General features: G+C 25.6%; 1 protein-coding gene across 1 annotated transcript; it reads right to left on the reverse strand.

Annotated features, from left to right (window-relative positions):
* Positions 1 to 8,439: 8,439 nt before the first annotated feature.
* LOC126909103 (CUGBP Elav-like family member 2) lies at positions 8,440 to 26,543 on the reverse strand. Its single transcript, XM_050691485.1, has 3 exons — positions 26,322 to 26,543; positions 10,148 to 10,230; positions 8,440 to 8,538 (listed from the first exon to the last, which is right to left on the reverse strand). Exons 1-3 carry the CDS (start codon positions 26,506 to 26,508, stop codon positions 8,455 to 8,457), a joined length of 354 nt encoding a protein of 117 aa, XP_050547442.1. The 5' UTR covers positions 26,509 to 26,543; the 3' UTR covers positions 8,440 to 8,454.
* Positions 26,544 to 26,999: the final 456 nt, after the last annotated feature.

Consider the following 26,999-nt stretch of genomic DNA (forward strand, 5'->3'; position numbering starts at 1 on the left):
CTTCATTTTTTAAAATGATCCATTGGATATTATGATTACATTAACCTATGATTCAAAACGTTATATGACATTTAATGGTACAATGTTTTTAATGTCTTTTTATGTTTAATAGTACATTATTTTTATAAAAATAACAGTAGTTTACGTTTTTGATATAATTTATTTTTCATTTTTTGTCAAACGTTTTTTTTTCATATTTATTCCAGTTTTAACGTTATTATTACGTTTTTAAGTCATGTTATAAATCAACCAATGTAAAATTCAGAATAGCTTTTAATTTGATAGATTTATATTTTATTTTTTAAGTAAAAATAATTTTAAAAAAGACTTTTGTTAGTTCTGCATATTTAATTTTTTTTTAATTACGAACGTAAATAAAATACGTTCAATAATGATTATTTTTAAATGACAGATTTTATTAGTTCTGTACCATACATTCGAATGCTTGAAAATATTTTTCATTTCATTAAAATAGGAATATCATTTTTGTTATTTAGAACAATATACTGATACACACTATGCATCATAGCATATTATTTACCCAGCCGTTAATTACAAACTTGGAAAATTAATATCAAATGCATGTAATAGATTTATATTAACAGTGAAATTCTTTACATGAAACTAATAATTTGATCGTCTAAATTTGATTGTTGAAACAAAAAAATGCCACAAAAGAATTATCTACGGTTAACCTAACATTTTTAGTAATTTGTTTTCAATAATACAGATAAAATGATTCTAAACATCTTTCTCAAAGTGATATTGTTTTCAAAAATATTATTAAAAACTGTTATTAATTATTCTTGAAAGAGTAATGTTTTCTATTCCTGAAAATCATGTTCGGGAATTTTAAATGCGTTTTTTTTTTACTTTATTATAAAAATGATACGAATAAATTAGGATTTGAGCATGTGCTTCTGATAACCTAGAAAATGACACCGAGTGACTAGATTTATATACTGATTATATAGAAGGCGTATAGATTGAAATAAATACAAGGAATTTTACCAGTAAAGATTTGTGAACAAATAAATTCAGATTTCCTATTTTAAAATATTATTTTCGGGAAAAAATAAACCTAAATATTTGAATATGCTTATGTGTAATTTATATACAAGTAAAATACATATACATAAACATATGGATTGGCTTATGATTATACATATATAACCGACTAGAATAAATATTGAATAAAAACGTCGGGTAAGAAAAGTAGACTTCAAAAATAAGTTTTTTAACTGTACATTTTTAAACGAATAAAGTTTTAATCCTTTAAGTGTGAAATTGTGTACAGCTTGACGGCTTTAACTGGTATTTCCTTAAATATTTTAGCACACATTTTGTGTTAATTTACTTAAATATTTTATTTGTTTTGATATACCACTATGACAGACAATCAAATATCCGTATACCTACAGAACTGAATTATAAAACTGATAGGGTAAGATGACGAATTCAGTATTTCTCAAAATCAATCACATATCCTATTTATTATAAAAGCTTCTTACGGTAAACTGTATTATTACTTCTAAAACACGTGCGCACACGTTAATTTTAATTTTGGTTAGAAACTCATATTGAGTGGGTTTTTATGTAATTTTCGTAATTTATGTAATTGTCAAAAATCTTTAAATGTTAGTATACTAAAAGAATATTTTCAAAAATCTCTGTTAATTATTCTAAACGTATAATTAAGCATTACTTAATTAATTAATATTTATAACATACTTAAATTTATCAATAAGAGACGCATTTATTTTACAATAGTTTTGGGGTTACAAAGTTTTACAGTCATTTTCCACATCTTACCCCAACTTATTCGCTATATAGTCTCAGAACTGAGAGAGATGACAAAAATCATAATTATCAGAAAAAATTATATTTTGCCCTATAGAAAAGACAATTGAAAAAATTTGTAGTGATAGAATAAATATAGAAAGTAGTTACAGGTTTTTAATCCATTCACAGGCGTCGAGAAAGAAGCTTAACTTTATCATCTTATTTCATCTTATCCTACTACTACTATCTTGTATTAGTATCATGCTAGTATTTGTCTTATAGTATAAGCTAAAATTTCAAATGTCAACCTTAAATACTTAATTAGATTAAACAAAGTTTGAAAATGATGATCTCAGTATGACAATGAGGTACCAAAAATTTTACTTCATTTTAGTAAATATTTAAAAATTGTCACAATCTTCATTTATAATGAATAAACTTACATAATTTCTTTACTTGATTGTGATTAATTAGGAAAACAGATAAAAAGGAAATTTATGATTAATTGTATATTATACATGGTGTATAGAAGGGGTTAGCCCGACTTAGCGGGTAGAAACGTGTGTTTCGACGGACATGGTCCTGGGTTATCTATATATTGTTATAGTTTTTTTTTTTTTAAGTCATTAGTTTCTGAAATAATAAGTGGCTTACTAAATGTTGATCATTTGGTATAGGCAAACATGAATGAATGATATACATTTTAATAATGTAGATATCATCAATCCTAATGTATTTCTATAAAATTAAGAAATATGATACAGACTAAGGGGATATTCCACACCCTAAACTTTTCCCTTATATTTCCTGCTGATATATAATAAAGGGTAAATAAAATGATTTTCTACAATTACTTTGGCAAGACTTATACATTAAATTTCATTATTTTTGAAATCATAACTTAAAAATTATTATCATATCTTTAAGATTTAAATGAAATTAAAATATAAAAGTTATACAACATTCTTATGTAAAATAAGATGACAAATAATTAATTTTTTGAGACACAAATAATTTCATTTTTAAGCTTTACTTTTAATATTGACTAAAAAATCTGGGGAAAAACTTAAAATATTATTTAATACGTTTTTCTTAAAACCATAACAACGAAAGTATTTTGTATAGACATAGTAATAAATTATTCAGTAAATAATATGTGACATTATTTAATAATGAAAAATAGCTTTTTGCGTTTTAGGAACCACTTAATTACTATTACGTAAAATCTCATTAAACGCAACTGTGGCGCTTCGTTATGTTTGAGTCTATATACGTGTATCACAGACACTAAACTATCTAAATTTAATATATATATATATATTTATATATCAATTTTGTACACCTAACTTTGAATAGTGTCAAATGACGTGATGAACCAAAGAACCAGCGAAACAATTATTAGTTATTAAATTGAAATCAAACTAAAATAAATTTGCTCTGCGGACTATACTGATTGCGTTTTATATTAACTAAATGTCAGTCAAATTATATGCATATTGTTTTTTTCATTGGGGACGATACAATATTAATTATTACAAATTTCAGTATTAAATTTATTTTTTGTATTTCATTTTATATAATAAGTTTAAAACAGTTCATAAAATTTAATATGTCATTTATAATTTATTTGTTATTTTATTGTTCAATAAACGGTTTAAAATATCATTTCAAGTAATTTTGTTCGTTCATTAAAAAATAATTGGCACATTATGAAATTTTTGGAAAAGTTGTCAAGAAAAATCACAAATTAAAAGATTTTTTTGTAAAAACATCGCAACTTGAAATTTCAAAGCTGAAAGCACACATTAATTATGCAAATTATGAACCTTTTAGCACTCAAAAATTCTCTTTATATTACTTAAGTGAGGCTGTCTAGATTTTCTTTTTTTTTTAGTAAGGCATTGTTCTATTTGCCATCATAATTTTTGATGTGTCAATATCAAAATTTCATTTGATTATCAAATATCAGATTTGTAAGAAAGGACTAAAAACTGGCCATTTTTAAATTATGTGGAAAATAACCTTTTTTATTTTATTTTTTCTTATTACTGATAAATAGTAAAAAATTTGCACTAATCATAGTTTAATAAAGAAATAATTATTAAAAAAACATCTAACAAAATGATGATTGTATCAAAAGTTAAAAAAGTTTTCACTTATGCATAAGACATTCTGTATGTATTTCCAATTGAGAAATTGACTAAAAAATTTTTCATGTTTATTCCTTATAGCTAATTAAAATGCCCACTTTAATATTTGAAATGGAAACATACATAATTATCTATCATATTTATTTGATAATGATCTAATTATTAAAATTACTGGTCGATAACAACTTACGTATTTCGAGTGTTATTGACAGTTTTATACCATTTCGGGAGAAAGAGTACAACTGGGAAATGATAAATAATAAAAATAACAATCGCGCCTCATTTTTAATAATTTATTCAAATTGTTAATAACTTCTGAAATTTTGATTCAGATTATTATCGACCAGTAATTTTCTTAATAAAAATATTATCTAATAAATAAGGTAATTAATTACAATTGATAAGTCAAGATACATATTAACCTAAAAAATCCTATAANATCAAGATACATATTAACCTAAAAAATATGAAAAATATCCTATAAAGGACTTTCTTAACATAATTATTACTTCAAAAGAAATTGAGTGAATATGAGTAGCTATCCAATGACTATTAAAAGAATCACCCTGAATTTCATTAGCTCATATTGTCGTAAGTCATCGGATAGTTAGAGCATATTTTTTTGCAAAAAGCAACCCATTTCGTGGATTGACCTGCAAAATATTTAACGAAATCACTTAAATATTTTTTTTGTAAAAGACAGTTAAATGGGGTATTAACCCCCACCATTATATAGAATTATACCAATCAACTTAAAATATAGACAAGTAAATAAAAAAATTGAAAAAAAATTGAAAAAAAATTATAACAATACAAAAAACAATGACTTTTTACACCAAAATATTATTTTTTGAATAACTTCAGGAGCCGTTTACAAATAGAAGATAAGTCGTCGGGACAAATAGAATATTTATATAAAAAAAATTTGTTTTAATTTATTCATTAAAAAAAAACATAATAACAGTTTCAAGAAAAATAAGTTTCAAAAATGTTGAAATTGTGATTTTAAAAATCACAAATTTTTTAGGAATGTTTGTCTTTTACAAGGAGAAATTTTTTTTTTTTAATTTTCAAGGGCAATGTCATCAACTAGATACGATTTGTGATCTTTAAATGTATCATTAAAAGAAATCTAATGTAAGCGCTGAGAAAAAATGGCGACAGACATAAAAAAAACGCATCNGTAAGCGCTGAGAAAAAGTGGCGACAGACATAAAAAAACGCATCATAGTAATATTAATACATTCTCAGATTCCCATCGAAGCTAAAATATACATTATTTACATATTTATATTATCATTATAATGTATTTAAATTTTTATCGTATCAATAATTATCTTCCAAGTATTGTTATATTATATGTTAAATTTTACAAAACAAGACAGTAAAAATATTATACTGGAATAAGATTGTTAAGAAATTTTTTTTGTGTTGTTTTTAATGTTTCATAAATTTATTTGTATTTTATAAGAAATTATCTGTATTTTAGATTCAATACGAAGCTGAGAAGGTATTAGTTTTGTAATGGTGTGTATATTTTTTCATCGCTGTTCATGAAAATTTTTAGCTCTCACTGGACTAATTTCAATGATCAATACATTAAATGAATCCAATTTTAATATAATTGAATTCGGAAGCACTAAAAATTTGAAAAAACTTCCTCATTTTTAGAAATTTAAAGATATATTTCAAAATTTTGTTATGGTAAAAAGTATCATTTTAAAATATTTTCTGTAATTTAAAACTGATGAAACCTTTTTTTTTAACACTAATCCAAAAAAGACATTTTACTTGAGTAAATTAGAGATAGTAAGCTTTCTTTTGGTTTGCGGTTTATAAAAATCCAATGGTAAACATAAGTATAGTAAGGGTTTATAAAGTACATTAACGCATATATAAAAAAAAATTTTCATCATGATTTTTAAAAATTTTTCAGAAGGTCTGGCTGGAAAAATACATCATATTAAATTTTATCTTTCAACGTCAAATCTAAAACAAATAAATAAAAAAAATATTTCTGAAGAGGTTATTCATTTTTTTGTCTCAGTAAACTGATGTTAACTATGAGGAATTGTAAGGTTAGTAATTAGTTATAAAATAAATTGAATTATTAATAATGCATAACGAAATAACTTATAATAGGTAAGAAAATTTATTAAAAGAAATAACAGTTTTCCTAATATTACTCATATATTTAGAATTCATTCGTTTTTACAATAAATAATTTTCTGTAAAACAATTCACAAATAATTCAATTAATTATTTGATCGTTTTATGATTTAATAAAATTATTCTATTATAACAGTAATAAAGTAGTAAAAATTAGTACACCAGAAATACAAGAAAATATTGTTTGCTAAATACTCAAAAGATTTTTTTTGGTGCGTAAATATATAAAATGCAATTTCGATTTCATGAAAATATAAATGGGGAAGTTAATATTTGTGTGCCCATAAATCGAATTTTGTTTCCATATACATAATATATATGATGCGTAAGTCGTTAACAATGCACAGATCTAAAAAACAAACGAATAATAAGGTACAAAAATAAAAAGTAATGAAATTCTGATGAAATCCAGTATTGCGTTTATCATAAACATAATACGGTTGAATAAAAATGGGGAGTGGTAAATTATATGTTAATCTTTTATTAGTCTATGTCAGCGAGAGAAAATAAATGGGTAAATTAAAATTGACTTTTGTGTAAAAATGACTACACTCAAAATGTTTTAATTTATTGTCTATGGATTAAAAAACATTTTAACAACTTAAAATTTGGTTAATAACGACTAAGAAACTTTATTAATGCGTATATAGTTTAATTAATTATAATTTGTATTATAGTATTTTTTACTTTAAATAACCTGTATATTATAAATATAATATGTTTTTTTACTACGTTCTCAATTATTAATAAAGTATACAGTAATACATCTTTTTAGAGGCATATTTTAACAAAATATTCAACCTTAGAATATATGATATCATGTAAAAAAAAGACAAAAAGTACATTTATGGTAATAAATGATAACATACTACACACAATCCTAGTGGTAAATATAAAACAACAATGTTGAATTATTCCCATGTGTTGCAGAACCAGCATTAATATTCGTTTAACATTAAGTAAATTAATACCATTAAATTTGAATTGTTAGAATTTTGTGAATAATTATAAGTTTTCCTACAAAAGTTGGTAATTTTTAAACAAAGATCTAAAAGTTTATTTTCTATTATTCTATTTGCAAATAAAATAACTGCTTGTTTATCTGAAGATTGTTTGGGATATAATACTAAGCTACCAGTGCACGGTTTCTAATCGTATGATCAAATCATTTTATTTTTAGTTAAGTAAACAAGCTAATTTGGAAAACGTGGCAATAAAAAAATTAATTAAACAGTGAGTTTTGATTTCGAATATAACTTTGCAACCTATAAATGGCGTGTCGCAAACGATTGTAGCATAATCACAAAAAATATTTGATTTTATGACTTATAAAGCTACATAAACCGCAATATTATTAAATGAATATACTTAACGACTCCTATCTTCAAGTAATAGTATCTTCATAAAAATCAGAGAATTTTTGAAAAAAAATAATGCCTATTTTAGAAAACTTAATAAATTTCCTCTGAGTATTATTTTTATTTAAAAAATAATCACATCAATACAACAATAGTTCTTAGAATAGGTTAGAAACATGACAGCACTTCTGTATAGGCAAAACGTTAGCTTGCACGTTGTTTAAGTAGCAAAGAAAGTTTTATGAATTTTAGTAAAATAGTATCTTTTGTAATCCGCATAAATAGTAAATATATATATATATAAAATAGGCAAATAGTAAATATAAACAGCAGCTTACGTTAGTGTAATGCTAAATATTTTATTAGAATAAGGAGTTAGCCCAAAAGTCACTGTGAGAAAACATAAATCTTCGACCAAATATCAGTGTAGTTATGAATGATTATGTTGACATGACGTATATTAATTGTCGGAAACCAAGATGTTTTCGACGTGCACGCTTGTATAATGAAAAAAAATGTTTTTCTCTTTATAACTCTCGAGAAAGCGTTCTTGGTGACAAGTAGGGAGGGTTTAGCAGCAACACAAGTCATACAATAAAACATTAATGAGGAACTGCAGTATAATTTTGACAGTAAAAGTTACTATTGTGCATATTTTTCCTTGTGGAAATTGCAAGAAAACGAATTACAATTTTGTAATTTATTATTCAATACTATCAGTGTTCAATGAAATATCAATACTGTAACTTACAAATGTGTTAATTAATAAGTTAAAACATTATTTTATGCGCGCAATCTAAAACTGATTAAAAATGAATACAATTTTGTTGATACTTATGATTACTCAATCTGTGTACCAATTTAGTGTAGCTAAGCCTTATAGAGTTCAAACTATTAGATTGGATTTTAACGAACGTATCTCAGGAGGGTAAGTGGAATCAATTAACGGGGATTTGTCGGATACTACAAATAAACCTATATTACATTTTCAATCCCTATACAAGTACATATAATATTAAGAAAAACTTACCACTTCGATTTTCGCTGTCAGCCGGTTTCATTTGAATTGGATGGTGCATCTAAAACGATTAAATTTCGAAATTAAATTCAATTAATAATAATTACAAAATGCTTTATATTAAATCCCACTGTGACCACAAAAATAATCAAGTACACACGAGTTACATGTTCTATTATTAACATTACCAAACATCATGATGAGCATTAAATATATTATTTCTACGTACAAAACATTGCTTATTTAAAATTATACTTAGTTAAGTTATTTTATACATAGTTAAAATGCATGTCAGTGTAGGTTCGTTAAAGAAAAGTTGCAAACGTAAATGCAAAATATGTATACACGTGGTAAAATTAACGAGTTTCTAATATCAATCATTCCATTGGCTTTATCAACGTTTATTTATTTCTCGTTTTGACTGTATTATTTCTCTTGGGAACTTATACATACAACCATTGTTTTTTCTTTAAAAAAAGTACCATGTGCGATTGAGACTGGTAACTCTCAAAGGAGTAAAGCTCCAACAAAATAAGCGGAGAAAACCGTCAGTAGAGTATAATAATTGAATTGTGGCTAGATATAACAACAATATACCGGGATGTATATAAATATATTGAAAGTACTTAGAAAGAGTCTACAAAACTGGCAAATATTTCGAATGGGATTTAACTATTCTAAAAACATCTAAAAAAATGATTTATTCGTCATTTTATTAGACCAACGTCAAAATGTATTAATTTTATTCGATTTAATCCATAAAAATATTTATTTACTAAATTGTTGATTTAAATAATATTTTATAAAAGTTGTAAAACATAAAAAATAATTAATTTTTAATCCAATAGTACTTGGCTTATTTATATTTTCATAGAGATTATTTTGATACCACTTAAATGTTTCTAAATACTATAGCTGTTATAAATATAATTCTACTTATTCAAATTTTGTTCAAAGGTAATTTTTTTTTTTGCTGGTTACCATAATACTGTGATCCACCTGCAATTCTCAATGTTAAATGACGAAATCATTTAACGACGATTTATGTAGTAATCGAGAAACTTTCGTCTACATTATAGTGAGTTTTTCTAGGTTGTATGCTAATTTTTGGCCCTTTTTTGTATAATTTATTACACTTTAATGTTCTCCGTACATATGGGTTCAACGTAAGGTATGGGCAAGAATAACTACTTTCGTTATACAACAGTCAACGAAAATTTCAAGTTTTGTTTTGATAAATTTTTATCATCCAACTTTATTTATCGACCAGTTTTTGTGTTTCCGGTCGGTTGAGCTTCAAAAATTACAAAAACAATATAATTCCAGCATTAACGGTGTCCCCTCTAACATGAAAGTTTTCGCAGCCACGAAAAGCGTAATTAATCTTCCTTTAATTGATTTAAAATTGTTTGGAATTTAAGGGCATAGATATCGCAGCCAGAGAATTAAAAGTTTTAATTTTCCGCAGAGAATTGCGTAGGATTTAGAAGAGAAATGAAAAGTAAGGAAAAATGATAATTCAACAATAAACAATATTAATACATCACACAAATATATGAGAAATTATAATGCGCATTACATTATCTTGTAAGAAAGACGAACAAAAGAAAAATAGACCGTTTTGGAAAATTAATGTCCGTTTTAAATGAAAATAATGTGCAAATTCTTACTCCTGGTAACGTTTTGATGTTGTGTAAAGCATTCTGAGCGTCCAACGCAGCCTTACGCGTGAAATACGTGACAAAACAGCATCCTGTAAAATAAAAAATAATACATTCGTTAAATTATTTTCTGTTTAATGCTAATAGTATAATTTGTACAAATCTATTGACGGTTTTATAACATGTATATTATATAATTCTTTAGTAATTTACAGCAAGTCATGATCGACACAGTTTTCATACTAATTGTAAATACAATATATATATATTTTTTTGCTTTTTAAGAATAAATATACGCAATTATTTCGTAAGTATTTTTGTTTAAATATAAACAGAGACTTTATGTATGACAAAATCCATCGGTATCACGATTGTTTAGATAGTATCAAAAGAGAAAATCCGTCGAGATAAATCTTCAAATCGTTTTTCTAATAGCTCTTCCTTCCGCACTAAAAACATTTATAAAATCTCCCCAACAATCTTTACACAAATGAATTTATTACATTCGTTACGCCTCGATAGTACTTCCTACTCTTCGTGAATTCTGTCTATAGCTAAAGGTCATCAAACTATTTTTTTTTTTTTAGTAGAGCTACCTATACGACAAATTTTTATTTCACTTATCTGAAGATTACTCGGCAACAAAAGATCTTTAAATAATTATACTTCATCAAAAGACGTCTAGTTTAAAATCGCTCCTTTCTTTTAAAAAAAATATTTATTTTATCAATAAATACTTATCTAAGCAATTAAAACATACTTTTTCAAAACACTAGAAATCCTTTAATCTATAGTATTTAAGCGTTTAATTTTTATCTCGAGTTTGCTTTATACTTAAGCAAAACAATGAATCTTACTAAAAATGTCTATGGTCCTTAAATTAATACTTCTATAGAGGAATAAGCATATAAAATAGTTGAAACTGATTAGGTACTATAAATGTGACAAAGTTAAAACAGATCTAAGGAATTATTTTCTTATTATAAAAATGTAAAATAAATAAAAGCTTTTTGAAAAATCGTATTCTTTCTCGAGCTTACCTACAGTTTCACTGTTACCAAGGAAACCAATAGTATAAACGAAGTGATTTATGAAGCTAAGGTTCGACAGTATTCTCCGGATACACACGGCTGTTTTACACACTCGCGCGTAAACATAAACGTGGGTACTCTTTTGTAGAAGAAAGAGATACCAGAGGGAAAGTAATAAGGAAAACGGGGAGAGACAACTGTAAGAAAAATATACGAATTCATTCAATTTCCATATTACTACACCAACTTGGATATGTATACACATGTTGAGTAATGAGAAAATACAGGCAAACGTGTTTAAATTAATCAACCCTTTTATACTTAATGGAATTAATAATTAGTGAAATATTTTGTGAACTTGCATACCTTAAAACGCAAATTTATAGTTTTTATGCGTTATTTACCTTTTCCAATTTTATATTAATTCATTTTATTTATACAGAACCAAATTATCCCATTTACAAGAGTAATTTCTAAAACTAAAGTTATTGCATTTTTAATTATTTATTGGAGAATTTAAATCATTTATTATAATTATTTATAAAATAATTAGTAAATGAACAAACGAAAGAAATCATAAGGAATTTGTAGATATAACAGTTCAAACTAAACAGAACAAACATAAATATTTTTTTATTAAAATGATTTTTTTATCTTAACTCACTCAATTACTCACAGAATAAAAATAAAATGTTAATTATGGCTATCGACAGATATGTTTTCTGCATTGCTAATTGGTGTATTTATAAATGTTAACTCACAACAATGTGCCTTACAACCACTCATTAAGCATATCTGTTGATAAAGTCATAATTTACAATAAAAGCTTCGTATCTGTGATAACGATATCATAAAAAGCCTATTTGTTACCTTATTTGTAATCCCTTGTATGTTATACATATATAATAACTTAGAAATTCGAAACTTTAATGTTTTATGTCTAATAAACGAATAAAGATATGTTAAAAATTCAAATGCCATTTACTATTAAAATAAAACATCAGACATTTTATTAAATTCAAAATACGTGTTCCTATTCGAATAAACGATTTCGTAAGAGTGTCAACTTACGAGGCATAATGGTAGAACTTAAAAAGTATTACATAGGTAATAATTCAAGAACAATTTGTAACTTAAAGTATCCAAAACAAATGTTTTTATTCCGCGAGTAATTGGGTTATGATAAAAAAAAAACTTTGTATAATGTTTGAATGAAAATAATCTTCAACTATTTTCTACTTTCCGAGTTATTATAATTACTTCTTAACTTAACGTTTAATGCATATTTTTGTCTTCTAGTGAAAGCAATTGGATATTAGGTAGCACGATTAAGAGTCAGGAGGACTCGTCGAAACCCATAGAATATAGAAGACTGCGAAACAACTATAGTAGAAAAAGTAAACAAGATGTACATAGAGCAGACGATAAAAGATATTTTGGAAAATTAAACCATGTAACGATACAAATGTTCGTAGAAAGTTGGACAGTAAAAGTTTCTTTTGCTGACATCATCCCAAAATACAGTCTGGCAATACTCATAAACCACCACAATTCGATGTCAAGTTTCTCGTTATGCTATCTACTTTATTACTAAAAAATCAAATAATTGTTGATCAGAAATATCAAAATTGATTTTATACTAAAATATTACTTTAACTACTAAGAATAAAAATAAAATTATAGATTTATTGTGTTTTTAGGATGAGCTGGATAAAGTAAATTATTAATTGATCGTGACCAATTAGATTTCCAATTAAACTATTGCTGAAAAAATCAAGTCGACAAGAATAAAATTTGCAGGAAACTACCAAATATAAAAAATTCTTAGTACATAGTACACAGTCACATACTGTTGAAATATATGACATAGAAAAATCCGTGTACTTGAAATACATTTTTAAAGTCTTTTGTAAAATTAAACATTTGATTCGTTTGTTTTTCGGGGTAGTTATAAGATGCCACTTTCCAATTTTATTAAAATCAGAGTAGTAAGGATGTTTTTTTTATTTTTCTTAAAATAACAAAAAATGTCCAAATGAATTAAAAAATTATGATTCATAAAAATATTATTATAAGAAAAAATAGTTAATTTATATCATATAAAAATAAAAAACTGCCTACCATCCAACCCCTATAAATTGATATTGTTTTGATTTAGATAATTTATAGTAAAATGCATGTTCATATTACATTATGCATCGAATTTAAATCGATATAAATTATATTATATAATGCATGCCTAATTTTTCAATAAATAAATAATGTACTGTTTTATTGTACTTACTCACGTTTTGTTATTTTTGGCTATTACATGATTTATTATAATAATAGAAGGATCCTAAAATGAGTAATGAAAGATATATATTTTTTCATCCACATGATTATTCCTTTGATAAAAAAGTTTACTGTTGTTGCTACAGTAGCAGTAATCGGTAACCCCCATTGTGAGTAATACCATTATATCACAGTAAGGGAAAATTTCAGAAAAACATTTTAAAAAGAATACATTTTACCCCTTCTTGGGTGAAAAATACAAGTGCATCATTGTTTTCATCATATACGTTTTTATACGAAAAATACTAAAGAAAGAAATACCAAAAGTTCTTTTTTATATTGTTTTCATGTTATTAAATACACAACAGTCGTAATTAATGTTAGTAATTGAATTATGCACAAAATTCAAAAGAAAAAATTACACAGGCTTTTTCATTAGGTTTTACTACCACGTTATTTATTTATCGTGTTAACAGTTCTTAGGGGAACTAGTGGACGTTTCAACAGAAAGTTTTTTAATATTTCACTCTATTAATTTTAAAGATATAATAAAAAAAAATTAAAAAATAGTTTTGAATTATTAAAAAATAATATTCTTCTAATTTAATATTTGGCTCTATAAAATGTTTTCATTGCTTATTAGTTAAGAAGTATTTATCATAAAATATAATTAATTTGATTTACTTAATTAAGTCACATAATGAGGCTTATTTCAGTATATGAATAATTTAAACTTAATAAGGCGATGAGAGTATATTATTAATTAATTACACTTAGTTGGCATTTTAAATAAACATTATAAAATTACATATTGCCTAAATTTTACATCATCGAAATGTGCCAAGTTGTAGATAATTTTTTTAGCACTAAATTTTTAAATGGTTTACCAGATCATTTCTCCACTAAAAATATATTCTCTAACTGCAATCACTTGAAATATTAACATTTTAAAGTATCGCCTTTGAAATGTACAGTACCTATTGTGCACGTTGTTGACATGGAAAAATGAATGAAATGAAAAAACTTAAGTAGTGCGCGATTTGTTACTATTCTAATGTATTACAAAGATTCTACATTATATTACATGAGTGTCCGTAAACACTTTAATTAAATATGATGATCAAAGTATATTTTAATTTCGATCAGAGCTGCTCATCACTTTTAGATAGATAATAAAGAAAAACGTGTATAGTCGTCGGTCATAAGTAGCAATACTTTAACTGAATCTAAAATAATTTTCTGGTTACCGACATTTTTTTTTGGAAATAAAATGACATGAGACAAGAAAATAATCCCTGAGACACTTTTAATAATATTTACGATAAATATACATTATAATTTGTTTATAAAAATCTTTAAGGGATCGATTTTTTTATCGGACATTTTAAAATCATTTGTTAATTAATAATAAATTCAATTTTTAATTTAATTTAGCTCAGGATGCAGTTTAAACTTAAAAAAGTAAACACTATCTACAGATTTGCATCGAAGCGTTTTTTATGATAGTGATTTTAATTACTGTCAGATATCATCTATACTGGACCCAACTATGCCACGACCCCACTGTGCTGGGTTTTTTTTATTTGAGTAACAATAAAATATTTTTGTACTAATTATACGAAAAAAAATCTGATACATGTAAAAATAAATATTGTTGCACAAAAGTGATCAGAATATTCATTATAACGAACGACTAAAAATATTCTTCCAAAATAAAAAGAAAACACTGTTGTTCGTAGAAATTGCATAGTTGAATACGCTTTCAATACGCACAATGATAAGTTTAATACATATTTTAAGAGTTTATTGTTTTTTGGAACAAACTCAAGGTAAACAAACTTGTATTCTCTCATAAATAAATAACAGAAGAAAATCGTCGTTAAAAGAAAAAAGGACTAACATCAATAGCAAACGGTATGTTATAAAGGCTTTAGAGCTGAATCGCTAACTTCACTGCTATAAGCCGAGGTCGCTTTCCGATCGCACAACATGACTACGACATGATCCGATTACGTTAACATGGAAAACATCTTGTAAGCTGCATGCAAAACGTATTCTTCTAATTCCAGTTGCATTCGTTAATTTGAACTCGAAATCCTTTCTTTGAACAAATACATCACAGGAAACCACAAAATGAAAAGGTATGTTTGATGAATGCGGTAATCTTTGATTTATCACATACAAAACTTATAATCACCTAAAAGTATTTGATGTACCTCACATGTTGCCATGCAACCGATTTCAAATAGATAAGCGCAAGACCTTTTTCGTGAAACTTGAGCGAAATACCACGTTCATTTTACATGTAATAGTATTTAGTTAATCTACAGTAAAGTATATGGTTGATTTTCATTTAGATCACATTTTCTGGAATTGAAAAAAATAATGAAATATAAATATTTATTGGAATTTCTCAAGTTCGTCTACAGATTTATTGCAATATCCTTCTGATATTTTAAATTTTTGCCTAATTAATTCACGCCATTCCCAAACAAAACTATTAAAAACTATAAAATTTTTAAAATATAGTAATAAAGTAAATATATAAAGTATACAAATAGTATTTTACTGCTTAACGGTAAAACTTTTTAATTTTACAACGATTTACATGGCAATATAAAATGTTATATCAAGAAAACAAAACAGTGTTAAATAATTACAAAAACTTTTTCAATTTTAGAAATTTTAAAAATATATCAAAATTATACTATTGAACAAAATAGCATTTTCAAATCTATTCTCTATTTTAAAACTGAAGAAACCTTTTTTTAATACTAATCCAAATTATATTTTACCAGAGAAAATATGCTTTCTTTTGATATGCGGTTTATAAATATCAAATGAAAAACATAAGCACAGGAAGGGTTTAGATGAGATCATTTTCATCTCAATTTTTGAAAATGTTCCGGAAGGTCTGACAAATTCTAACCTATATCAAATTAAATCTTTTGAAGTGTACTATAATATTTTACAAAAAAAATTTTTCTATTATGTGAAGTCGGTCGTCAAAGCAAAGAAATAACGTTATTTTCAGTTAAGCCAATAATATAACAAGTATTTAATATTTAATAAAATTTATTAATTGAAAGGTCGGCGGGAATAACGTGCTATGTAACAATTTGTAAATTGTTCAGTATCAAGTAAAAACAAAATTACTTATGTTATTTCGTTTAAATATTATTTGGACTGCACGTAGCACGTTCTTCCAACTTTAAACATAATCAAATATCTAATTCTATAAATATNCAACAAATGTTATAATGTTAAAAATTAATATTTGGATCATCTTTTGGAAGATTTTGTTAGCTACTCAGGGAAAATGAATTATGATATTATTAAAAAATATTTAGATCACATTAGGTTCTAAAATCGTTGTCCACTCACCAATAACTTGTTTAATTAGATTATTATCTAACATATGATTGTGATTACTATATACTATACAGTACGTGACATATAGAAAATTATAAAAAAATAATTACAAAATAAAAATTATAAAAAAAATAACACTTTAGTTTTATAGGAAATTTTTGTAATTTTTTGAAAAATAATTATACACAATTATTTTAAAATTTAAATTCAAATATTTATCAAATTTAATTTCTCTCCATCTAAAACAATATTTTTATACACTCTAAAAAGTAACCAAATTTTACCGCCCCAAAGTGCTAAAACTCTTAATACGCTATCGCATGTATTAAGTAGCAAATGACAAAAATTTACTCTGTATATATTTTTTTATTTGAGAATCCGATTTGGACTTCTGAGAAAGTTTAAACTACAATGAAAATGCAACGAGGTGTAAATAATTTATACAAGTAACATTAGGCGTTGAATAAAAAAAAAGTTCTTATGCTCAATAAANCGTTGAATAAAAAAAAAGTTCTTATGCTCAATAAAGGATTTTATGTTCCATAGATAAGCGTGTGGAGTTTCCTAAAGTTCCCGTTCTGTTTATCTCGCCATCACACAACAGGAGCAAAAACATACTTAGTAAATCGTTGAGAGATTCAAATTTGGTATTTTTCTCCATAGCCAATGATGCTGCATTGCTGTATACTTCCTAAAGGTATACAAACTTGTTGTTTAGCTGTCAAAAAAACTTCGAAATTAATTTATTTATTGTAAAAGAACAAAAGTTTACTTCATTTCACTGAGTTTTTAAATTTATTGAATATAATTTCACATGAACATGTTACACATTCAAATTATTTTATTTTGAATAATTTTTTTTTTTAGTTTTCCGTATATTGTTTAACTTATTAAAAATTTCAAGATGGAAGACAAGTTCATTAAAACATTTCGGTAGAATAAAAATCTCGATTATCTTATTATACTTTTCAAATTGTACAGCGTAGCAATTCTACTAAAGGATTATTGTTATTGTTCTAGTGACAATCTAACGGCACTATCTGATACTGAACGTGACCATTCGACTGACCCCATAACAGTTTTCTACTGTCAATTGTAATTTGCTTTTCTATCCGCTAGTCGCAGTGAGCATTTTGCCACGGGGAATGTGTAGTTTCTTTTTGGTGAAACTGAATTGTATAGTAGCTCTTTTGAGGCTACGAAAAGATTATTGTTATGTTTATACACATAAATACAGTAACAGTTCAATGTAGTACAACAGCAATTTCGCAGTCTTACACATTTGACATGTCCTTCGGGATCAAGTAGAATTTGTATATTTTTCCAGGAATACAATCTTTTAGAAATCACTTCAGTAAATTGACACACATCGCATGATTTTACAGTAAAGACTACAAAGTTGTACGAATTTTCATTATAAATTTCTTGCGTGGAACTTTACAATAATTAACAAGTTATTAATAATTGAGTTTTGTATAATTTAAGTATTAAAATGTGTTCGATAAAATTGCAACACTTCAAATCAGATTAACTTAATAATTATTAAATGAGAGTAGGATGTTTAGAATGTATAAGGTTCAATTGTTTTATTCTATTTACATTTAAAATGAATTTTATTGCAAGCAAAGTAATATAAGGACTTCTTATTTGTGTTTACCAAAAGTAATAACCATCACGCTAGATTTTCTTCAATGATTGTTTCCTGTATTGAGTAATGAAATTTTTTATATGATTGATTTTTTTTCTATAGACATAACTTCTTCGTAATGATTTTAGTAAAAGTAAAAACAATAGACTTATTAAAAATATTAGTCTATTAGTATTTAATTAAGATTGTATATTGAAAAGATAAAAAAAGTATTATTTCAACGTGCGTTTGGCTTTTATTGTCATCATTTGTATATATCAGAAGAAAACAACTATGGGATTTTTCTCAAATATTAAAAAATGTGGTGGTACTATACTTTAAAACATCTGTTACTGATGTAGTTCATATACAGAGTGATCATGTGGTAAGACACTCATTTTCTCAGAAACTGTTGAAAATTTTTAATTTTCGTTAAGAGAAAAATTATCAGAATCAAAAGACTATACAATAACATTTAGTTAAATAATTCTTTTATTCGTCCCTTTAAGAATAAAAATACTTATAATTATAATTTTCTTAAATGGAAAACCTATTTTGAACTTAATAATACAATAAAAATAAAAATTACAAACAATTTGTTCTTAGAATTTTTTTTGATGCTATCAACTGTTTGAATTTACAGATTGTTTTTTAAAAAATTTGAATGTCAAGTAAAAATTTATCATTGATTTGGTTATATAATACTGGTGGCAGCAATAATCTATTTATTATAATTGTTTTTTTATTCTAGCATAATACAAGAGATTTTTAAACCTGATATTTTTTCTCTTAACAAAAATTAAAAATTCTCAATAGCTTCTGAGAAAATCTTACCATATTTTGATCACCATGTATTTCTATTTACAAAAACCACAGTTCTTACTAGTTGCAATTTTTTATTAACTATTACATCGCAAATGTTTTGATAGACATTATACATTTTAACGAGTAAAAAATAATTGTAATATTTTTTATATTTGATATACCACAACATTCGAATTAAATTAAATAAATATGTACTAAGAAGAAATATTTAATAACACAAAAAATACAAAATAAAAATAATTTAATGATATTTAAACATTTATCACACTTTAAAACTAATACATACGCATTTAAATTTCGTAAAAGCTTTTTTTTTTTGAAAAACACTCCCATTAATTAGCAAACTCAGAATGATTGTGTAACAATGATCTATCTAAGTAAATGACTGGTCAATAACAACTTTTGAACTAGTATTCTTAAAAACAAGAACAATTCTTATAACAAAACGGAAGGAGTAGTAAGTTCATTAATGTCTAGAGATAAAAATAAACAGACCCGTGTTTCACTTGCAGTGAATGTTGATAAAATTTTATGGGAAAAAGTGGGAGGATAAGAATACATTCTTTTTTAATTATAGAATTTAGGATACTTTTAACTTCAGAAAAGAAAACATTATTTGATATTTTATTTTTTAAAGATAATGCGTGAATCATAGTTAAACAATCACTCAGTATACTTCATATATATGTGTACAATATAATACGTGAGAGCTGCAAAATGATGGAATGTGTTTATTGTGGGATCAAATCACATAGAATATGTAATGATGATGTTGAACCAATAAGATAACATTTCTTCTTTGTATTCCACTCGAGGTATACGTCTAGTGATATAGCAATAAAAAAGAACAAAAAATAAAAAAGCTATCATCAAGCGGGATTTGGTTTTGATATTGATTTGAACAGTTGTTACACCAAAGTTGCCGAATAAGATTTTATTCGACGATAGTTTTAACGATGACCTGAACTTATTCATGAATGAGTTAAGGTTACTTCAAAACAAACAGGCGTAATTTATGTTTAGCTTGCAAAATTCATGATAACAATTATGTCGGCTATGGTATGTCATAGAATTAGAGACTGATGACAAATTCATTGTACCTTTGAGAAACTTGTCATAGGGTTTTAAATAATATTAAAATGACATTGGTTCTTCAAACTTTTCATTTCCGTTGTCAGAACGACGAACAAACACGTGTATAAAGGTTTTCTCGTTATCTTGTTCTACTTGTTGTCATATTTCAAAAGTGTCATGCAAATTCATGTACTACTACGTATTTAGAACAACCTCTTTTCTAAAATTTTAAATTAATAAATAATTGAAATAAACCCTTAAGGTAAATATTCTTACGGCCGAGGCTCAAAAGATAATAACATAAAAAAACTATTAAAAATCACCTAAAACTTAAAATAATTTAAAAAATTAAACAAATGGCTGATTTGATTTTTTGTGAAAAACGTTTTTTTTAACGTAATTATCACTATTTTTATTTAAAATTTTGTTAAAATGACAGTATTTCTGCGTACAAGAAATTATTATACCTATCGAGCAAAATTTATTTAATTACACAAAGGTTTAGTCAGTAGATGATAGTAGTTGACACTATATTCAATAAAACAAGAAGTTTTTATCAATCAAGTATTGTAATTATTAATTATATTAATTAATACTATATAAATATTATTTTGATTAAAAGTGTAAAATCTTGTACTTTTTTTTTAAATATACTATTTTATGAATTAACTCAACTCTTTTAATGATAATACATAAGGACGAATGATTTAAATATGTTTCAAAACATGAATACATTTTTCAGTGATTCATATGTACCATAGTGATATTAACATTTGAATTATTTAAAGCACTCAAAGTTATTCATAAATCTTTGTTGGTTACATATTTGTATAACAACAATAACGATATGAGCCCGATTCGGCTCATTAAATCTTGACGCATTAAGTTTGTGTACTCAACATGTAATCATTTTCACTGTAACGCATCAGTTTATTTCCCAACGACATTCATGCCAAGATAGTTTATTGTCGAGTTAGGTCTATTTGAATCAACAGTTTTCGAAAAATAGTTGTGGAATGAACAGTTTTTGTTGAAAACAATGTTATACATTACTATGCACGTACACATTTAATATCTTATATAAATATCAAATAAACGTTTCTTGATCAATAAAATATTTACCTTCATTGCAATAAGAATTGTAAAGTTAAACTTGAGTTTTCAGCATAACGACCGTATAACAGAAAATATAATCGTCTTNCGTTCATCGCTCTGTAAAGTTAAACTTGAGTTTTCAGCATAACGACCGTATAACAGAAAATATAATCGTCTTTAATTTTGTTGGGGAAAAACTTGAATTTTAATTATAGATTTTTCGGCATAATTGATATTATGAATATTTTTCGAAATAATTAAGTCGCAGTAGCGTTTTCTCCCCGATAGCGTAGAAATGAATAATACAATATTGCTGTGAATACTAATTATCCGCCATATTTTTCAAACCGAGGGCATTATTTCGCAAATATAGTGACAGCTGAAAAAGTATTGTGGTATTTGACCCGCCGTGTTGCTTTCGACTCACAATCAGTTACCGCACACACATCATATAGATTCGATTGCTCAATTAATGCCGCAAAAGGGGGTGAGCGAAACGTGCTTAAGTACACCCGTTGTTCACGTCAAATGGAATCGAATTTGAATATTCATTTTGCTTGTTTCAAATATATTCAATAAAAACAAACAGTGGCCTTTCATTAGCCGTTTTCTCGTTTATATTTGCCGTTATTATACAGGCCGTTGTTGTTACAACAATATATTATAATATGCATTCGCCGAGCTCGATGCTCAGGGCAAGTTTTACCACAGTTGTTCATTTTTCCGTGGTAGTCGTACTTTAGACCCTCCAGGCTACTATTACATAGCCAGTTAACGGTGACGATGGCGGTTAGACATTGTTAGAATTCGTTCTGTAATATCGCGTGCATACCCCAAACTTTTTCTTTCAAAAATTCCCACTTGCCTTCCCTTCCGAAGAATTTCCTTTCGTATACTCTACTCTACCCTTTCTAGAAGCTCATCAATAAAACAATAAATAATTAATTATACCCGAGATATCTTCACAAGGTGACCTGAATTTCATCATTTTTGTTATTTACTTCAACAACAATGATCAATATACGCTATAGCATAACGTTTTGCATTACTAGTTGTAATAATAATATTATTATTATTATTGTTACTATTATTTACTATGAATATCTTACATTCCTAAAAACTTTTTAAATATTTAAAAAAATGCCATGTAATCCAACTTCGCTGCAAATGTAATACATATAACCCGATAGTAACTATATGGAAATAAATATAATGCAATTATTCGCAACGTAACATTCTATTTATTTGTGTAATGAAATTTCCAAAAATATATTTTGATGAAGGATATTGATTTTCTTAGATAATTATTAACTATTTATTAAGTTATAGCATTAAACGAATTTCTTAAAAATTTAAATATTCTTTTATGATTTTTTTTATAATTATCATAACATTATATCACATTAGTGTAATTCGAATGCCTCATTTTTTTTTTTTTAGTACAAGAACCACTTGATAGAGTTTTATAATTAATGTATTTTGGCTGTCATAAATAATACGTAATTCGCAAAAATATAATTGCGTAAATATTTTTTTGTTTTTCACAAACTTAATGAAACTTTTACCACTATTAATCTTCAAAAATCTAATTAGTGTCCACTAGCTTTGGTACGAGAAATTCTTTTTAATATATTTCCTCATAAACTACTTTAGTTAGTATGTGATGTATAATATATACCAGAAAAAAACCAACGTTTCAATTGACTGTTGTGGTACTAAATCCTTTATTTATTTTTAGACCTTTTCATCCATTAATGCTCATTAGTTTTGCTGTTTTAAACTAAACAAAGCACTTTCTATTTCTATTTATCTTTTGTGGTTTTAGTACATATGAGCTTACTACTCTTTACATCAATTTAAAGTATAAACAAATTACTCACTGTTCATTGAGTTGAAACGGATTTAACGCACCGTTTGCGAAAATTTACACTATGTTATACTTTACACATACTTTAAAAAATTGTTTGTTATACTGTCTTAAAACACCCAATTACGAGGTGTAAACGTAAAGTACCAGGACAAATGACATTACACATAGTCAATATATGATATCACAACAAATTTTTAATAATAAGATTCGCCACCTAGTACTGAGTATTAAATAAAAATTGAAGCTGCTAACTTTTCTTACTTTAATTTTACACCATTTTAAACTTAGTGAGTCGGTTTCGTTTGACGATTTCGTCATATCCAAAATAACTGGTTTCATCATGTTTTGTTTTAAAATTAGGTGAAAATTTACGGATACGTATGAAATTATATAAAATAGTTTCTGGTGATGAATTTCTAAGTTGTACAACAATTTTAGAGTGAATTAAACTTTTCAAATATTTAAGCGTTAAATTTAATTGAAATTTTACAAAGGGCAAATGTTGCTGTAGTCTTTTTGCATTTGTCAACATCAGGATAACAATAAAATTGGTGGATGATTATCTGCAAATTTATTCTACTAATCGCTATTTAACCAAAATCTTTTCATTTCACTTTTTTATGTTTTCATAGCAGAAGCGTGTTTTTTTAGTTTTTTTAAACTATATTTATTTTTTTAAATAGTTATTTTTATGTAAAGGATATATCTATTTATAATTTGCAGTGATATCATGTATAAAATTAGCACGATAGCTTAAGTCCTGGTATTTTTCCACACACGCCTTATAATATATCATTAAATATATAAAATCATGTATATTTCTATATAATAATTCCTAATCACGAGTAACCTTTAAATTAAAAATAAGTAGGGCACGTCTATTTGTGTTTTACAAGTATTCGCTTTTTTTTTTTTTGAGGGGACAGAAATTTATATATCATTTAAAACAAACAAAAAATATTAATTTTAGAGGTTTTACAAAAAATAATATAAATATAACCTGAAAGAATAATCACTTAATTATTTATTTTTAACAAGCTGGCCCCTTATAGTTTTTTGCATAGCGACTATTCAAATAGAAGTAAGTGAAATGAGAATATTCAAAAAATAACTAGCCAATAATGCTTATAATTGAAATCAATACTAATTTATTCTATTTTCTCATCGAGAAATATTTTTTAATGTAATAGACATTAGTGAAATATTATTGCATTTAGTATAAAATGAGTATTCAATAGATTTCTGTTAAAGACTTGAGAAAATGAAATTCTAAATAGGTCATATTGTTATTGTAGACTAGTGAGGCTTATTTTGTCTCGCTAAACACTGCGCGTTGGAGCCTTAAGACATAAACAGCAGGAACCCTGAAAACAACAGCGGTAGGTCTAAACACATCGGAATTGACAGAATTACTCTGTTCATGTATCCCTGTTTCTGTTCTTATTTATCTGAATCAGGTTTAAGAAACACAATAAAATCAATGATGAATTGTATCAATACATGTGAACTATTTGAATAAGATCACCGAACATAAAATATATAACTTAGTATCGCAGAAAATGTGTAAGAAAATAAATCAATCTTCGTAGGTCAAAGTTTTTATCTGACTTTCTAATTTTCTATACATCTTTGATTTTTTGATTGCAACGATAAAATATTTTTTAATGTATATTCTTTTACATCAGAATTCCAATATAATTAAAAATAATATCTCAACAATTAAGTATTGAATATGTACTTAATTTCAAAATACTAAAAGAAGAATATTCATTTAAAAATACAAATTAAAAACTTTGAGAATTAGAACTAATATTATTGTTATTATATTAATTAAAGTATAATATTATTATAATTATTATTAAAAAAAAAAGAACTTAAATTATCAAAAATTATTTGTGAATAAATAAAACAATTCAAGGGAATAAAAAAAGAATTATTTTATAAATTAAAAGATTTATTTTATTGTTCACTAAATTACAGATTGTTACGAAAATGAATGTATTTATACATTAAAATACACTGATTCATCGTCTAGGGACATAATATTTTACTATAAAAAGCATGTTAAACACTACTTTTTTAAACTACTATATTAAACATTTTGGTGTTACTATATTTTTAAAAAATAACTAGATGACCATTTTAATATTACCGTGATCCACACTAATTAATAATTTTGTGAGTATTTTTTCTTTCATAGTAAAAATAATTGATTAAAATTAAGTTCTTAATAAATCTTCAGTCATTTTTTAATGACCAATTAGGTTTACTTCGCTTTTATAATGAACTTAAAAATCAAATTACGCAAGAAACAAATGCCAATGCAAATTTATTATCTACATCTCGATAATCAAATTCAAATTTATAAAACTTGTAATGCTGACAACAATATAGAAGTTTTAAAATATTAGTAGTGAATGAAATCATTGTATTTCAACTATGACCAACGTCAATGTGTTATTTATTGTTATACTGGAAATACATCCCAAAATTAATGGTATACGTAAAATGAAAACTGTTGTCCACGCAAAAATGAAAGCTAACCAAGTTTATTACAATGTAATAAAAACAATTATAGTACTAAATATTTTTTTTAATGAAACACCATTAATTAGTAGAATATTTCATAGTATAATTTTGATTAATAGTTTCTGAACCATTGAAAAGAGCTTAACGTCGTCTACTATACACCTAACATCTCCTGACTAATTAGTTTAGAAACTCGTAGCTTTAACTGCAATTAAGAACTTTAGTTTTAAGAGTATTTTATTTTTCAGTATTTCAAGATTAAAACAAACTTTAACTAGAAGAGATTAGATTTGTTGAAGGTAAGCCGTATAGTTTGCTTGTTTATGCATTTATGCGCAAAAATGTTTAGTAAAATTAAGTATTCTCCTACACGAAAAATGTTTTCCCATAATTATTTTCAGATCCAATCATACCAAACTTATTTTACGTTTATGCTAAATAATTTAAATAACGTAAAATCTACGAGAGAATTACATTGTGACCAACCTTTACTGACTCCGGTGAATTTGTCCCTCAACAAGTTTAACTGATACACACGTCCGAATTCACCGAATAATTCCATTAAATCTTGTTCGTTCATCGCTCTGGGTATTTGTCCGACGAACATTTTAATGTAATCTGGTTCAGGTTGTTCAACATCATTGCTGTTATCAGAGGTGCACGCTGATGGCATTTCAGAGTCACTAAAAATAAAGGAAACTAATTAGTATATTATAGTAAAAATAACGAGCTAGCTCTATCAATACGTACGCATAGATAGAATTTATATGTTTTTATTTTTTTTTTTAATATTATTCTAAGATTTTACAAAGCTTAATACTTTACACAACATTAATATTAATGTCCTGTTATTTTTTATAATTATCAAGTATAATAACAATATTATTTGATTAAGCGACAAATGTATCTCGAGTTTCTGATATACTTATAATCCAAAATTTATATTCCATATTACTTTTACTTAAACTAAACCTTTAAATGTTTTCATAAGACAATTAAAAGTATTTAATCGTATTAGTCTAAAATTTTATTCCACTAAAACTTTATGTCAACATTTTATTATTTTCCGTGTCATTGAACTACGATCATTTCTGTGGTATATAACCAATACCAATGTGATAATTTAAAAGAAAAATGTTAAATTTTCAATGCACAAGTTGAGAG

Source organism: Daktulosphaira vitifoliae, unplaced genomic scaffold, assembly GCF_025091365.1.
Source record: "Daktulosphaira vitifoliae isolate Bord-2020 unplaced genomic scaffold, ASM2509136v1 Scaffold_120, whole genome shotgun sequence".
NCBI classification, from domain to species: Eukaryota; Metazoa; Arthropoda; class Insecta; order Hemiptera; family Phylloxeridae; genus Daktulosphaira; species Daktulosphaira vitifoliae.

What these genes read in the sequence shown, in the direction of transcription:
- LOC126909103 (XM_050691485.1), bottom strand. Translation starts at nt 26,508, where the DNA reads ATGCCATCAGCGTGCACCTCTGATAACAGCAATGATGTTGAACAACCT. An exon ending in ATTCACCGGAGTCAGTAAAG is followed by an intron (nt 10,231 to 26,321) that starts GTTGGTCACAAT and finishes TTTATTTTACAG; the next exon opens with GATGCTGTTTTGTCACGTAT. An exon ending in ACATCAAAACGTTACCAGGA is followed by an intron (nt 8,539 to 10,147) that starts GTAAGAATTTGC and finishes TAATCGTTTTAG; the next exon opens with ATGCACCATCCAATTCAAAT.